The following is a 16,622-nucleotide window of genomic DNA, read 5'->3' on the forward strand; positions in this document are numbered from 1 at the left end:
ATAAAATGTATTATACGTTGAGTTCAAGTGTTCTTGAAAGATATACTAATAGAAATCATTTTTACAAATGTATGTAGTTCTTATTAAATGCTTTTTCACATCCTATGGGTTTGTTAAAGCTCTCAGTATGTTTCTTACTCATCGGTGCTATGTAAAGGAATAGGCCGCATGAAATGTACCTCAACAAGTAGCTCCCCATTCCTTGAGACGGCCATTAGCTATCGATGTTTTAGTTTGGTACCCTGTCCTTATCTGCAAGGGTAAAGACAGGTGTTTGCTTTATATTAAGCACATAAGCACGTCAACTTTACAATGTAACTCTGAATCTCCAGAACCATGAAAGCATTTTAAAATGATAGGAGTTCAAGGGTGTTTGTTTGGAGCTCAACTGCAGGTCTCTGGCGTAATTCACGAGATCCGTAGTGTGACGTCGAATGTTGTCATTACTGATGTGTCATAGTTTTTTAGTGAACTGTAGAGGGCGCTTTGAGGTGTTCACAAGACCTTTTGGCAATTACCCTTTGCAAAAGAGTGAACTGTTGATCGGGGCGCATGTTGGTCTTGCTAGCGATCAAGTTTGACCAGTATGCACCTCATTCCAAGCCTAAAGGCCCAGTCCCACTGCAGCGATACCGAGAACGATAACGACGCAAAGAGAACGCGTTCCATTGGTTGAATGAGCGTGTGCGTCTTCCGCGTGGAGCAATTCAACCAATAGAATGCGTTCTCTTTGTGTCTTGATTGTTATCGTTTTCGTTATTGCTGCAGTGTGACTCGGCCTTAACGCACGCTGATGAGTATTTGCGTTAAGGTCTATTGGCTCGGATGGGAAGAATTTAATGAAACTTTTGTTTTTCGTCTCCTGCAGTTGATCATTGTCTGCCCTCAAAAGGTGAACCCCTGATGGAGGCCTATGAGAAATGGCGAGGTTGGGCTGACCCTAAGGTGTGCTGTGACTACTCCCTTCATGTCGGAGTGACTTGGTGGGGTGATGGAGTCGCAGAAGACATCACTGCACTCTGTCAAGAGAAAGGTAATGTAGAGTCTCTTAATAAAGCGCTTACGATCACGTACATGGGTGGCGTGGTTGGCGTGTGGGTAAAGCGCTCGCCTCTCGCCATGGTGAGCCCAGTTTTGATTCCCAGCCAGGACCATACATGTATGTGAGTTGAGTTGTGCGTTGGTTCTCTGCTGTGCCACAAAGGTTTTCCAGAACTTCCGGTTTCCTCACTTAGGAAATATCAAACACTTTGGATCTTGGGTGTGCTCCGTGGGCATAATGGGTTGATGTGGCTGGCAGCCAAAGGCGCCCTTGCATGCCTGCTTCTCAAACACGTTGTAGCCCCGTTCTTCGCAATTCAGCTCCTCATAGTGGTACCCAATGACATCATTAAGGCTAAGGAGCATGGATAAACTATATCACGCGTGTTGTATTGTGTTAAGTGTATCATGAACTACACGCTGTTGAGTTGTCATGAACTACGAGTTACTAAGAATAAAGGGTTCAAAGATGGCCACCCCCATTGACCAGTGTACATCGGTGAGCTCGTTCCATGTTTGATATTACTAGTTTAATTATAAGGACCCAAAACATTACAACGAGCATGCCCGCAATCCGATGAGTTCCTTCGAGTGACAACTAAAAAAAAAAAAAACCTACCCAGTGTCACGCAATTTTCCCTCAATTGCCCGGTCTTAAAGGAACACGTTGCCTTGGATCAGTCGAGTTGGTCTTTGAAAAGCGTTTGTAACCGTTTTTTATAAAATGCATATGGGTAGAAAGATATTGAAAAAGTAGAATACAATGATCCACACAAACATGCCTCGAAATTGCGTGGTTTTCCTTTTAACTCGTCGACTAACACGTCGGCCATTTATGGGGGTCAAAATTTTGACTCCCATAAATGGCCGACCATGTTAGTTCGCACAGTAGAAGGAAAACCACGCAATTTCGAGGCAAACTTGTGTGGATCATTGTATTCTACTTTTAAAACATCTTTCCAACCATATGCATTTTATAAAAAACGGTTACAAACGCTTTTGTTTTGACCAACTCGTCCGATCCAAGGCAACGTGTTCCTTTAAGGGAGAATCACTGTATAGCAAAGGAGCAATGGTGTTGGCCAAATACCACTTTGTAGTTTGGTATACCTGAGCTAGATCGGGTGTCCTGACAAGTGTCAGGACCTGGATTCAAGCCCACACTCCGGTGAATAAGCCCTTAAAGGAACACGTTGCCTTGGATCGGTCGAGTTGGTCTTTGAAAAGCGTTTGTAACCGTTTTTTATAAAATGCATATGGGTAGAAAGATGTTGTAAAAGTAGAATACAATGATCCACACAAACATGCATCGAAATTGCGTGGTTTTCCTTTTACCTTGTCGACTAACACGTCGGCCATTTATGGGGGTCAAAATTTTGACTCCCATAAATGGCCGACCATGTTAGTTCGCACAGTAGAAGGAAAACCACGCAATTTTCGAGGCAAACTTGTGTGGATCATTGTATTCTACTTTTAAAACATCTTTCCAATCATATGCATTTTATAAAAAAAACGGTTACAAACGCTTTTGTTTTGACCAACTCGTCCGATCCAAGGCAACGTGTTCCTTTAAAAATAAAACAAGCAATTGAGGGTTTGTTTATTCTATCTAAATTGCAAGTTTGAATTAAACATTTTTATTTTGTACTTTTGTGTTCTTTTTCTAGGTATAAACTCCTTCAAGATGTTCATGGCGTACAAGGGAGTCTTCATGTTGAAGGATGACGAGGTGGGTCCTTCATTTCAATCTTGACTTTATTAATTTACCCAAGTTCTGTTGAAGATTCTGGGTACTTTTTACACAACGTGCACAGATTTACATTAACGTTGAACAGTTTAAAGATAATGATCTATAGTAGAAAGCTTCTTCTGAAATATTACTTGTTGAGGTGCTGTAGTCTTTTGAGAAGTGAGTGAAAACAATGTCACAATGTGTCCAGTGCATTTAACGGCACTGTACACGTTTGGCAAGTGTCCTGGCGATGACTTGGCAGATCAGCTTAAAGATTATGCAACTTAATGGGTGCGTTCGTTAAGCTTCCCTGGGTCGACCCCGGTCTGCCCCGGTACGTTCGAATAGCTTTGACGGGGCTCAGCTGGGTCAGCCCCCAGCGCCCTGCTTGTGGAGTGGGTCACTTGGGGGTGATCTGAGGTGCATGCCGTCACCACGAGAGGGCGAGTGTGATCGTTTGATTAACTCTTGTGAGGGGCTCACCCGGGTGAGCACCGCAGGGTAGACCCATGGAAGCTAAACGAACGCACCCTTTATTTCAACCCTTAATTGCTCAAACATTTACCCCAACATTTCCAGTGTGTTTTTTACTTGGCTTTTTGTTTTGTCCAACAGCTGTATAAGTCCTACAGTGTAATTAAGGAGAACGGAGCTCTGGCTCTGATGCATGCAGAGAATGGAGATGTTATTGAAGAGGTGAGTTGAACAATGGAACCAGTGTTTTAGAGATGCTTAGGACTGTAACTTTCTTAGCTCGGAACAATGGAACTATTGTTATAGAAATGCTTTGGACTGTATTTTGCATAGCTCTAAAGAATGGAACCATCGTTGTTGAAATGCATACATACAACATACATGTAGTACTGTTGCTTAGCTCGGAACAGTAGATCCATCGTTATATAAATAGTTAGGTCTGTAACTTGCTAAGCTCGGAACAATGGAACCATTGTTATAGAAATGCTTAGGACTGTAACTTGCTTACCTGTGGCTCGGAACAATAGAACCATTGTTATGGAAATGCTGAGAACGGAACAATTGACCCATTGTTATGGAAATGCTTAGGACCATTACTTGCTTAGCTTGGAACAATGGAAGTGCTGTTAAACAAATGCTTAGGACTGTAACTTGCTAAGCTCGGAACAATTGAACCATTGTTAAACAAATACTTAGGACTGTAACTTGCTACATGTAAGCTCGGAACAATTGAACCATTGTTAAAGCAATGCTTACTACTGTAACTTTCTTAGCTCAGAACAATGGAACCATTGTTTAGAGATGCGTAAGACTTCAACTTGCTTAGCTCAGAACAATGGAACCATTGTCAAACAAATGCTTATAGGATGGTATCTCGCTTACATGTAGCTCAGAACAATAGAACTATTGCAAAGATGATCTTCCATTGTTTAGATCACCTTCCTGTCAATGGAACTTTTAGCAAACTCCCACAAGGGGATATAAAAACAAATCTCACTCTTACACAAACATGGTTTGGCTTCTAGGATTATGAATTGCACAAACAATTGTTGTTGACTGGTGAGTACAGTTCGTTTATATATTTGTCTTTGATTTAAAAATTGTATGTAAAGTGCTTTGATTCTTAGGAGAGGCGCTATGTAAATGTTTAATAAAAAATAAAATGGAGATGATTTGGGCTAAAAGGTTTTATTTTCCTTATTTGTCTCAGAATACAAAGAAGATGAAAGAGCTGGGCATCTCTGGCCCAGAGGGTCATCTTCAGAGTAGACCAGAGGATGTAAGTATTGCCACGCCCTTATTCCCAAACGTGAAACGGTCATTGCCACACCCTTATTCCCAAACTTGAACGGGTCAAATCGGGCAAAATTTGGGTTAAATTAACTCACTGCAGCACTGTGTAATCCAGTAAAAAGAACTGCAGACTTTTTGTTTTGTCTTTGCAACAATGAAATCTATCCAGCAGTTATGGACAAAATACTTGACGTTGACCAAAATGCTACAAGAAAACAAGAAACAACAAATCCATCTAGCAATTTAGCTGGTAAGCTGTGTTTACTGTTAGTTTTTCAATACTCTGCTCGACAAGAGTTTACAGAGTGCGAATGACAGACTAATGGCTATCTGGCAACCAGCATCCACTCTTAAAGACACTGGACACTATTGGTAATTGTCAAAAACAAGTCTTCTCCCTTGGTGTTTCTCAACATATGCATAAAATAACAACCCTGTGAAAATTTGAGCTCAATTTTTTTGTTGAAGTTGCGAGCCGGAATGAAAGAACAAACACACTTTTCACAAAGTCGCATGCTTTCAGATGCTTAATTTTGAGTTTTCAGAGGTCTCGAAACAGATTCATGGAAAATTACTTCTTTTTCAGAGGGAGCCGTTACTCACAATGTTTTATGATATCAACCTCTCCCCATTACTTGTTACGAAGTAAGGATTTATGCTAATAATTATTTTGAGTAATTACCAATAGTGTTCACTGCATTTAAAGGAACACGTTGCCTTGGATGGGCGAGTTGGTCTATTATGAAATGCATATGTTTGATCAGATGTTTTAAAAGTACGAATACAATGATCCACACAAGTTTGCCTCAAAATTGCGTGGTTTTTCTTTTACTGTGCGAACCAACACGGTCAGCCATTTATGGGAGTCAAAATTTTGACCCCCATAAATGGCCGACGTGTTAGTCGACAAGGTAAAAGGAAAACCACGCAATTTCGATGCATGTTTGTGTGGATCATTGTATTCTACTTTTACAACATCTTTCTACCCATATGCATTTTATAAAAAACGGTTACAAACGCTTTTCAAAGACCAACTCGACCGATCCAAGGCAACGTGTTCCTTTAAGGGCTTATTCACCGGAGTGTGGGCTTGAATCATCAAATGAGCCATCAATCTGCTAACCCGCATCTATACAAAGCTATTTGACTAATTGACATTTTGCATTGATTCTTTGGCAGTGTATTGCTTCTGAGTCTTCAATATAGGGCCAGTTATTTACACACATGGCATTTGTCTGATTGTTCCAATTTGTGGCAGCAATGCGCACAGTCCCTGTACAGTAACAAGCCCCTGGTAATTACTAGACTGCAGAGTTGGCCTCAGGAAATGGCGGGATGAGTCACTGCTTATTATTACCACAGGGAAAACAAGAAGAGAGAACACAAATAAATGAATGCTTTGACCAGACGTTAAATGTTTTAAACGAGGAAATTCCTGCTTGTAGTTTGTTGACGTTTAAACCATTGTGGTTCCGTTATTAAAAACGATCATGAAGAATATTTTACAGTGGCAGATGAAAGCGATTTATAATTAGAACATTACCAACTAAGATTGCCATCAATGTACACTTAATTGTGCATGCTGTACATGTACATTTCTACAATACATACATATGTTAGAGAATTTCAAGTGCGCATGCAGGCCTTGGAGTCAAACTGTTTATAAAGTACCAGTCTCAAAAGCTGTGGGTTTTACTTGCCCCGGGCAATATGATACTTCAGCGAGGCAAAGAAGACAATTGCCTCCATGCCCCATGGTCATTGCATTGGTGCCCTTGAAATGGTACAGTAGAGGTTTACAATTTCCTCATACAGTTCCCTTTACAAACGAGAAAATGCCTTGGTACCCTTGCCCTTACGAAAATCAAATAATCCCAAGGGGAAAAACGAAAATATTTACTCAGAGTTTGACCTGCGACCTCCAAACTAACAAGCTGCTTCCACCAACTGAGTGTTTGAGCCCTTTGTTGGCGGTCTTCTCTTTTTTTGCCAACATCTCTGTGTGAATTTGAAACCATCTTTGATTACAGAAACTTGTTTAAACAAAAGTTTTCCCTGATTTCAAAATGAAAATGCTGCCAGGGTTGAGATTAATGTGACTGGTATTTTAGAATATCGTTTGGTCAACAGACCATGCACATTTTGGAGAATGTGCTGCTCAAGTACATGTACATAACTCCTTAGACCTTATCGCAAGTTCTCGGTTCACGTATTAGGTGTGGTATGAGGTGCATGCTGGTCCAGCTAACGATCAAGTTAGTATAGTTAGACCAGCATGCACCTAATTCAACAGTTAGCGCTTGCGCAACGAGCCTTGGCGAAAAGGTCTTTGCGATTTTATTCTCGTTGTTTGGGAACACACATGTTTTCAGAAATCTCTTACTAATAACCAGTTTCATTTTGAAAAACGTTATAGGTTGAGGCAGAGGCCACAACGCGATCAATTTGCATAGCAAACCAAGTTAACTGTCCTCTGTACATTGTGCATGTAATGAGCAGGAGTGCGGCAGACGCTATACGGAAAGCTAGAAGTGAAGGTACATTAAGGAGGGTTGCTCCTTTAAGTTGCTCTTTGTACAAGTGATGACCGTAGGAGGTGTTTTTTCTTTGTCAGAAAGAGAATACAGTTAAAGCAATAATTGTTAGTTCACCAGAGTGATATTAATTATTGTTGTGTGACTTGGCTGAGCGGTAAAAAGCACTTGATTCAAGCTCTTGCGTTTTTGAAAACCTTGATCCAATTTCATAGAGCTGCTAAGCACAAAAATTTGCTTAGCTTGAAATTTCTTCCTTGATAAAAACATAGTTACCACCAAAATTTCCATTTGATGCATATTTCTTGTACTGGTATTTAGCTGTTGTTTGCTTATCCGGAAAGTCACGTGGAAATTTGGTTGGAAATCCTGTTTTTATGAAGGCCAAAATTTCATGCTAAGCAAATTTGTGTGCTTAGCAGCTCTATGATATTGGGCCCAGGTCTCTCAGGCCTGCAAGTTATAGTGATAAGTTCACTTATGAGGCTTCCTTTTTCATGATAACCAATTACTGATAATAATACTTAATACAAAAAATGCCTAGGAAGCTGTTCTCTTTGATGACAAAAAACGCCAACAATTGTCTCACTTGTACAAACTGACAACTTTTTATTCTCTAACCTAATTATAAACTAACTTGTAGCATTTTTATTCCGTCTGATCCATCAATCATTATGACGTTACCATGAACACCAGGTGGAGAAGGAGGCGGTCAACCGTTCAATTTGCATAGCTTCCCAAGCCCAATGTCCCTTGTATATTACCAAGGTCATGAGTAAGGGGTCAGCAGAGGTCATCTCTAAGGCTAGGGGAGAGGGTAAACAATAAACCGCTTAGTGGCGTGTCAGTTGGAATGATACATGTTGCATGACAACAATGTGATAAAGTAAACAGTATGACTGTTATTTTAGCCCTTCACCCGTCCTTAACTTTGTGAGCCCACCCTTATCTCCGTATCTAACCCCATTTCCACCCTTATCTGAGCCCATTTCCACCCTTATCTGAGCCCATTTCCACCCTTATCTGAGCCCATTTCCACCCTTATCCGAGCCCATTTCCACCCTTATCTGAGCCCATTTCCACCCTTATCTGAGCCCATTTCCACCCTTATCTGAGCCCATTTCCACCCTTATCTGAGCCCATTTCCACCCTTATCTGAGCCCATTTCCACCCTTATCTAACCCCACTTCCACCCTTATCTAACCCCATTTCCACCCTTATCTGAGCCCATTTCCACCCTTATCTAACCCCATTTCCACCCTTAACTGAGCCCATTTCCACCCTTATCTGAGCCCATTTCCACCCTTATCTGAGCCCATTTCCACCCTTATCTGAGCCCATTTCCACCCTTATCTGAGCCCATTTCCACCCTTATCTGAGCTCATTTCCACCCTTATCTGAGCTCATTTCCACCCTTATCTGAGCCCATTTCCACCCTATCTGAGCCCATTTCCACCCTTATCTGAGCCCATTTCCACCCTTATCTGAGCCCATTTCCACCCTTATCTGAGCCCATTTCCACCCTTATCTGAGCCCATTTCCACCCTTATCTGAGCCCATTTCCACCCTTATCTGAGCCCATTTCCACCCTTATCTGAGCCCATTTCCACCCTTATCTGAGCCCATTTCCACCCTTATCTGAGCCCATTTCCACCCTTATCTGAGCCTATTCCACCCTTATCTACAATGTAACCCCATTTCCACCCTCATCTAACCCCATTTCCACCCATACATGTATCTGAGCCCATTTCCACCCTTTTCTTACCCCATTTCCACCATTATCTAAGCCCATTTGTATGCTTATCTGACCCAATGTCCACCCTTCTCTGACTTGTTTTCAACCCTGCCCTAACCCTGTTTTCTAGACTTCTCTTCCCACTTGACCCCTATCCGATCCAGCCCCTCTTTCCTACATGTACCTGACTCCTTCATGAATTATTTCCCCACCAATTCAATGCCCTATATCTGTAACGTATGTCCCCACCCTGCCCTGACCAACACGTACATGTTGTATATGACCTAATTTCTCATTCTTATTTGATTTGATATAAATGTACATGTACCTGGTAAAACGACCGATCCATTAGGTTCCGCCCATGGTGAACGTGTGAGCAAGAACATGTGAGCCACTCAATTGCCATTCTGCACAACTCTGCCGCACGTGCCAAGCATACGTGCACGCATATCAGACTTTATTTGTCAAACTTTTGGTTACGCAATGGGTTGTGATGGGTCACCACGCAATGGGGCGGAGCTTAATGGATTGGTCTGTTGTTCAAAAATAGGCGATGTCATATTAATGAATACATAAATTACAATGTTATTGTTGCTGTTTTCTTCTCAGTTGTTTCATTTATTATATTTTGTTTTCATTTAAAGACAGTGGACACTATTGGCAATTGTCAAAGACCAGTCTGCTCACTTGGTGTATCTCAACATATGCGTACAATTACAAACCTGTGAAAATTTGAGCTCGATTGGTCGTCGGAGATGCAAGATAACTATGAAAGAAATAACACCCTTGTCACACAAAGTTGTGTGCGTTCAGATGCTTGATTTCGGGACCTCAAATTCTAAACTTGAGGTCTCGAAATCAAACTCATGGAAAATCACTTCTTTCTCGAGGACTACGTCACTTCAGAGGGGGCCGTTTATCACAATGTTTTATACCATCAACCTCTCCCCATTACTTGTTACCAAGTAAGGTTTTATGCTAATAATTGTTTTGAGTAACTACCAAAAGTGTCCACTGCCTTTAAGGAGATGTAGCATGATCATAAAGACATTTTGTTTTGTTAATTTGAAACATATTGGATAACGCAAAAAAAATTACATTGAATTTAATAAGTTGTAGAAAAACTTGTTTGATTTCTATAAATGGTAGGGCTCATAGTACCCATGGCCTCCTTTGCCCTGGACCCAATTTCATAGAGCTGCTTAAGCACAAATTATTGCTTAAGCAAAAAAATTCTTGCCTAGTAAAAATCAGATTACCGGCCAAGACTCCGCTCAATTTTTATGCTTAGTCAAAAAACAGCTAAATACCAGTCACAAGCAATGTATTTGGCATGACATTTTGGCCAGTAACATGTGTAAAATAAGCGAGCTATTTTCGTGCTTAAGCAATTTTTTTGCTTAAGCAGCTCTATGAAATTGGCCCCTGGTCTTGGCCTTGGTGCGCTTCAAAGTTTCCTGTAGACTTTTAAGATTTTCCTATGAAAGTTCCTTTCGCAAAATGAGCGTACTTGCTAAAATCTTGACATGGTTATTTTGTTTGCAGGCAAAGTCGTGTTCGGTGAGCCAATTGCAGCTTCGCTAGGCACGGACGGAACCCATTACTTCTGTAAGAACTGGCGTCACGCAGCGGGACACGTCATGGGTCCCCCCCTCAGACCGGACCCCACCACCCCTGGGTACCTGATGGACCTGTTAGCAAAGTGAGTCAGTAATAGACACCTTGCGTATGACCTCACAAATAGTGCCCTCAATGATATACAGTATCAAAGTACCATTGACTTAAACTCGTGTTTGTATGTGCGTACACGTTTCCATCATTTGACCTCAGTGCACTGGGTGTCAACATGGTCAATGCAAGCAGAAAGTGAATTCTGAACTTCTGACGAAAATTTACTTGTTGATGATATACATGTACATGTTCATGTATGTATGCAAGTTAAACCTGACTGTGCAGATTCTGTGTCTATTAAACACACTTATTTATTGTCTGTGCTGCTTTCAGGATTTAGTTTAAAGGGACGCGTTGCCTTGGATCGGTCGAGTTGGTCTATGAAAAGCACTTGAAATCGTATATGACCTCACAAATGGCGCCCTCAACGATGTATCAATTTACCATTGACTGAAACATGTGTGCGTTGAAAGGGGTCCGCCCCGATGTTCCTCGTTTTATTGGCAGAATCTTAAAGGAGTGGGTTTCATAATTCAAATGTATTGTCTAACCTTTTAAAACTTTCTTTCCATCAGTGGTGACCTTCAAGTGACAGGGACAGACAACTGCACGTTCAACGCTGACCAAAAAGCCCTCGGTAAAGACGACTTTAGCCAGATACCAAACGGCGTCAACGGAGTGGAAGATAGGATGTCTGTCATATGGGAGAAGGGAGTGGTGAGTGGTCATTGTTTAGAACATCAGTAGCCATTTTGTTTCTGAACCATTTGAGCTTGTTTGCGATTACTGTAAAGGTATGTTCCAACCATGGAGTTACATGTATATTACATCAGAACTAGAGGGTGCACTGGTGATGCTGCGTGCACAAACGCAACGGGACGGCAAGGAGACACGCGCGCCATTTTGTAAGATGAACTTTGTATGCGCGTTGGATGTGAAATACACATTGTGAGTGTTGATAAACACACACTATGCGATGCTGTTTTGTCAACTTACAAAATGGCCGCATGCCGCATGCCAGGCCGCGTATAAATTATAGGCCGTTGCGCCCTCTATTTCTTATGTATAACTCTATGGCTCAGACCCACAGCCCAAACTCTGGATATCTCATAGAGCTATATATATTGACTAGAGCGCTAACACCCCGTTATACACGCACTAAGGTTTTGAAGCTGTGTGGGCGCATCCATGTTCATGTACAAACCAATACAAAAGCTTGAAATTTTGTACGGCAGTTGTACGGCTATTTGCATGATAGTGCGTTTGTTCTTTTATGTGTCATCAAAGCAAAAAATGCAGCAAATGTGAACGCACAATCTGCTGATCAGCATCATGTGCGTCATGTTTAAAAGGCGCGTATACTTTTTTTAGTACATCAATCAAGTCGAAGTTACGGTTTTTGTAGCGCAGACCTACGCGCGAGTGGACAGTCGCGTATGTAAGTGCAAACGCTGAATGTAAAAAAATGGCGGCAATGTGTGTTCTCTTAAAAATACAATCGTTCCGAACTCACGCAACACATCAAACATGTCTGCGCTCAGGGTGGCTTCAAAACGCAGAGCAAGTTAGCGCTCTAGTCAATATATATAGCTTGGATGGGATATCTATTATTAACCCTCTGACTTTGCACTAGATTTAGCCAATGTTTGTATCTCTTGTAATTTACTTTTCTTTTACTTACAAGGTTTAGCAAGTGTTGTATTGTAAGTAATACAGATATACTTTGAATAAGAAGTTGATCTGATGAGATTTGATCACTTTGTTTTATTTCTTGTAGATGACGGGCAAGATGGATGCTAGTCGCTTCGTTGCAGTCACCAGCACCAACGCAGCAAAGATTTTCAATATGTACCCTCGCAAGGTATACATGGATTAACATGCTCTGGCTTATTTTACATACCATATTTATTCTGGGGAATTCTGCTTGTTAATCTGTGTTGGTCTTGCCCTTTGAATCCTTTGGGTTTAACAAAAACAAATGACCAGAGTGGGACTCGAACCAACAACCTCCAGATTAACGTGCGGATGTGGCAGGAGATTTGGTTCCCCCAATACGGCAGTCTGTGTACAAACTTCTTCTGATAGCGCCCACTTTTGAGTCCTCCTACAGCCCATGTTAATTTCCCATTAGGGGAAAGAATCATCGGCGGACAGAATTCCCTGGGACACCAGCGCTTTACCAACTGAGCTATCTAGCCCTATGTTGGCGGTCTCCCTATTTTTTATAGATATCTTGGTTTGATAGTGCCAGTCAGAAGCTACACAACCTTTTACCGTTTAACCAACCGTTGGGGAGGTAGTGCTTTCTGCCTTACCAGCCAGACATCTGATGGATGATACCCAAACCTACATCCGTACGTGTATGAACTGTAAAGGGGGTAACTCTGTTTCAGCCCCAGGAGTAGATGGCAACGGCCCCTGAAAAAGTCGTTGATTTGTAGCCCACACCTTGAAGTGGCCTTGTGTGTATGGCAACTTGCATGAAGAAAAAACCTGCCGTGTAGCAAGGGATCTCACCCAAATATAGATAAAACCTTGGAAGCGGCAGCCGGGGGATCACCTTAAAGGGTCGGGGTACTTTTTGTTCACGCAAAAAACTATGTCCACATTTAACTTACACAGTTTGAAGATGATGATAGTAGAAAGCTTCCCTTCAAATATAACTTACTGAGGTGCTGTAGTTTTTGAGAAATAAATAAAATAATATCACAAAAATATTGTTCACAGGAATATTACGTGGGTGGGATTTGAACCCACGACCCTTGCAATTCTAAAGCAGTGTATTCCCAACTAGATGATCGAGATTGCCCGGTAGCTAGAGGCAGTTTGAATCCTATAGAAAAGATAGAAGAAGAAGAATAAATTGTTTTGATGCTATGTGTTTTTGACAGGGTGTAATCCAAGTCGGCGCTGATGCAGATGTTGTCATCTGGGATCCAGTCGCCACTAGAGTCATCTCCAAAGACACACACCACCAGGTTAGATACCCATCTTTGTTTGTATACATTAACCCATGATGTGGCCGAGCGGATAAGAGCATCGTATTCAAGCTCTGGGCCAAACTTCATAGAGCTGCTTAGCACAAAAATCTGCTTAGCATGAAATGTCTTCCTTGATAAAAGTAGGATTACCAACCACATTTCCTTTTTTTTTATATTGCTTGATACCGGTATTCAGGTGGTGTTTGCTTATTCTAAAAAAAAGTAATCCTGTTTTTATCAAGGCAAAAATTTCATGCGAAGCAAATGTTTGTGCTTAGCAGCTCTATGAAATTAGGCCCTGTGATTCTGTTCAGCTGAGTGTAGGTTCTTGAGTCTTGACACTTGTGTCCCTGATGAGCAAGACACTTAACTACATGCTTCTCTCTACCCAGTGTGCAGGGGTAAATGGGTACCTGTGTGGGCAGAGATGGTTCTTGTGATTGATTTAGGCGAGTAGCGCATATTTGTTGCACAAGGCTGTACATGTAGTGTATACTCCCCAGGGAGCTGAGATAGTTTAACCCTCCCCTGAGACAGTACCACTGTATTTCATTGCACTTATTTGCATTTTGTATGCATAACATTACTAATAATTATTTATACATGTAAGTATCATGTAATCCGTGTAATCCAACTTCATACCTTCATAAAACAAACTGCCAAGCTGAACGTCCATGCTAACCGGGTGATCATGTAGTGATTGATTCCACATGTAGTGGTCAGCGCTTAAGTGTCTTGCTCAAGGACACAGTGTCACGGCTGGGGATTCGAACCCACACTCTGCTGATCAGAAACACCAGAGTTTGAATTCGGTGCTCTTAACCGCTCGGCCACGACACTTCCACAACAGAGTAGCCCATCTTCAAATTTCTCTCTGCATACTTAAGCCATTGGTATTTTATCACGCTGTCACCATCCTGGTCATGTTCCCTGTTTTCATTAACATTAATGCATGCTAACATTCATTGTGCAAACGTGGCACCAGACAGTGATTTCATGCAGCCTCAGTTTGGTTACAATGAGTTGGAATGGAGTAAAATCAAGATGACCACACAGTGATCAAGGTCTACATGTAGATACAGTCTTGCATTCACTCTGTAATTGTTTGCTTGTTGTAGGCTGTGGATTTCAACATCTTTGAAGGGATGGAATGCCATGGTGTTGCTGTAGTCACCATTAGTCAGGGCAGGATAGTATGGGAAGACGGACAGGTAAGCTCAACGGAATCTAATATTCATTTTGGTTTCATACCCATACATCGATATTTGTTAGCACTGTATACTCAGTTCTTTCCTGAGTCCTTTGAAAAGTAATAATAATAATATTATAAGTTATCACACAAGCGCAAGTGGAATACGGAAAAATATAGCGCTTCTGCGTCCCATCGGCCTTGTTGGATATGGGACGCAGACACACTTACTTTTTGTATTTCCACGAGCGCGCGTGTGATAACGTATTTATCTTCAAGCAAACTTGGTGGGTATACATGTAGAACACACAAGACACAGGTAGTGATATTAGCCGTGCAATATAGGTTTTTATCACCACTCCATTCAGCCAATCTGATTGGAGGATTAGCGCGTACTTGAAGATAAAGTCGTATATAGCGTCGGTATCTGCCACAAACAGTTGTCCATCATGTCCATGGCGCTCGCTCATTATACATATAAACAGTTCAAAAGAAAGGGACATAAATAATAATAATAATAATAATAATAATCATAATAATAATAGTAATAATAATAATAATAATAATAGTAGTAATAATAATATAGAAATAAGTATGTTGAGAATCGCTGGTCAACATTTAACTTCGAAGAGGTGAGTTTTGAGGGCATTTTTAAAAGAAGATTTTTGCAGTCCTGATGTGGTAAGGAAGACTATTCCACACCTTTCCCGCAGTATCCAAGAAAGAACATGCTCCCCATGTGTTCTACAAGGAGACGTTGATCGGCTGATCTTAGGTTACTGCGTGAAGGAGCATATTGAGTCATGAGATCTGACATTAGGATGGCGCCATGTTGTGCCATGATTTGAAGACCAGGAGACTGAGTTTGAAAACTATCCTTTGCCTGATCCTCGTTCGCACTCGCTCGTTCGATGCACGCAAAACTCTAGTGTGGTTGACGAGTTGCCTCGAGTGATCTACGCGTATAAGTTCATCACTGTATGTGTATATTATTGTTCTCTTTATTATTATTTCTGTTTACAGCTGCATGTAACACAGGGAGCTGGTCGTTTCATTCCACGTCCTCTCCATGCCCCAGAAGCCTACAACAAAATCTTGATCAGAGATAAGGTAGGACTAAAGTCAGTGAACAAGTCAAAGGTGTAATAATACTATGTAATAACACGTGCTCTAGGCAAGGAGTTTCAAAAAGATGCAGTACGTGGAATACCGCTGTTGGATTGACTCTTTTTTAGAACTTATGTCAACAATTACGTTATTACATGTAGTTTAAAGACAGTGGACACTATTGGTAAATGTCAAAAACCAGCCTTCTCACTTGGTGTATCTCAACATATGCGAAAACATGATTAAGTAACAAACCTGTGAAAAATTTAGCTCAATTGGTCGTATAAGTTGCGAGATAACAATGAAAAAAAAATAATTCTCACGAAGTTGTGAGTTTTTTGTTGCTTGATTTCGAGAACTCAAATTCTAAATGTGAGGTCTCTAAATCAAATTCGTGGAAAATTACTTCTTTCTCGAAAACTACATTACTTAGTGCTTAGGAGGGAGCCGTTTCTCACAATGTTTTATACTATCAAACTCTCCTATTAAATCGTCACCAAGTAAGGCGTTATGCTAATAATTATTTTGAGTAATTGCCAATAGTGTCCACTGCGTTCAAATAAAACAGTTTTAATAAAGACGATGATGATTATACATTGTAGCACTGTATCTATTCTCGCAGGTCAACCAGCCTATTAAGATAGAACGTGAACCCTACGATGGCCCAATCTGGACCCCAGACGGACCCCAGGCCCAGAAGTACGTCCCCAAGGGCGCCCAATCTTCACCCGAAGAATTCAACGGCCAACGTGGTGCCGGTTCCAAATCCAGTGGGCGGGATCTACACAAGTCTGGCTTCAGCCTCTCTGGTAAGGCCTGATTTAGGACTCCTTATCCCTATAGGCGATGTGACCTCTGACGTCAC

The 16,622-nt window shown here is 41.3% G+C and overlaps 1 protein-coding gene across 4 annotated transcripts in view; it reads left to right on the forward strand.

The window, feature by feature from the left end:
• Positions 1 to 16,622, forward strand: part of LOC139942562 (dihydropyrimidinase-like) — an 86,026-nt gene that overhangs the window by 62,916 nt on the left and 6,488 nt on the right. For 3 of the 4 annotated variants that reach the window (XM_071939407.1, XM_071939404.1, XM_071939406.1), the window contains 12 exons: positions 869 to 1,033; positions 2,709 to 2,770; positions 3,389 to 3,469; positions 4,458 to 4,526; positions 6,957 to 7,077; positions 10,355 to 10,511; positions 11,056 to 11,197; positions 12,258 to 12,341; positions 13,372 to 13,458; positions 14,580 to 14,672; positions 15,674 to 15,760; positions 16,380 to 16,566. In XM_071939407.1, the coding sequence (XP_071795508.1) occupies positions 869 to 1,033; positions 2,709 to 2,770; positions 3,389 to 3,469; positions 4,458 to 4,526; positions 6,957 to 7,077; positions 10,355 to 10,511; positions 11,056 to 11,197; positions 12,258 to 12,341; positions 13,372 to 13,458; positions 14,580 to 14,672; positions 15,674 to 15,760; positions 16,380 to 16,566 (1,335 nt within the window). Of the gene's footprint in view, positions 1 to 868; positions 1,034 to 2,708; positions 2,771 to 3,388; positions 3,470 to 4,457; positions 4,527 to 6,956; positions 7,078 to 7,770; positions 7,892 to 10,354; positions 10,512 to 11,055; positions 11,198 to 12,257; positions 12,342 to 13,371; positions 13,459 to 14,579; positions 14,673 to 15,673; positions 15,761 to 16,379; positions 16,567 to 16,622 lie in introns of all 4 variants that reach the window. The other variant, XM_071939405.1, reaches the window with a different exon arrangement.

This window comes from Asterias amurensis, chromosome 10 (assembly GCF_032118995.1).
Source record: "Asterias amurensis chromosome 10, ASM3211899v1".
NCBI classification, from domain to species: Eukaryota; Metazoa; Echinodermata; class Asteroidea; order Forcipulatida; family Asteriidae; genus Asterias; species Asterias amurensis.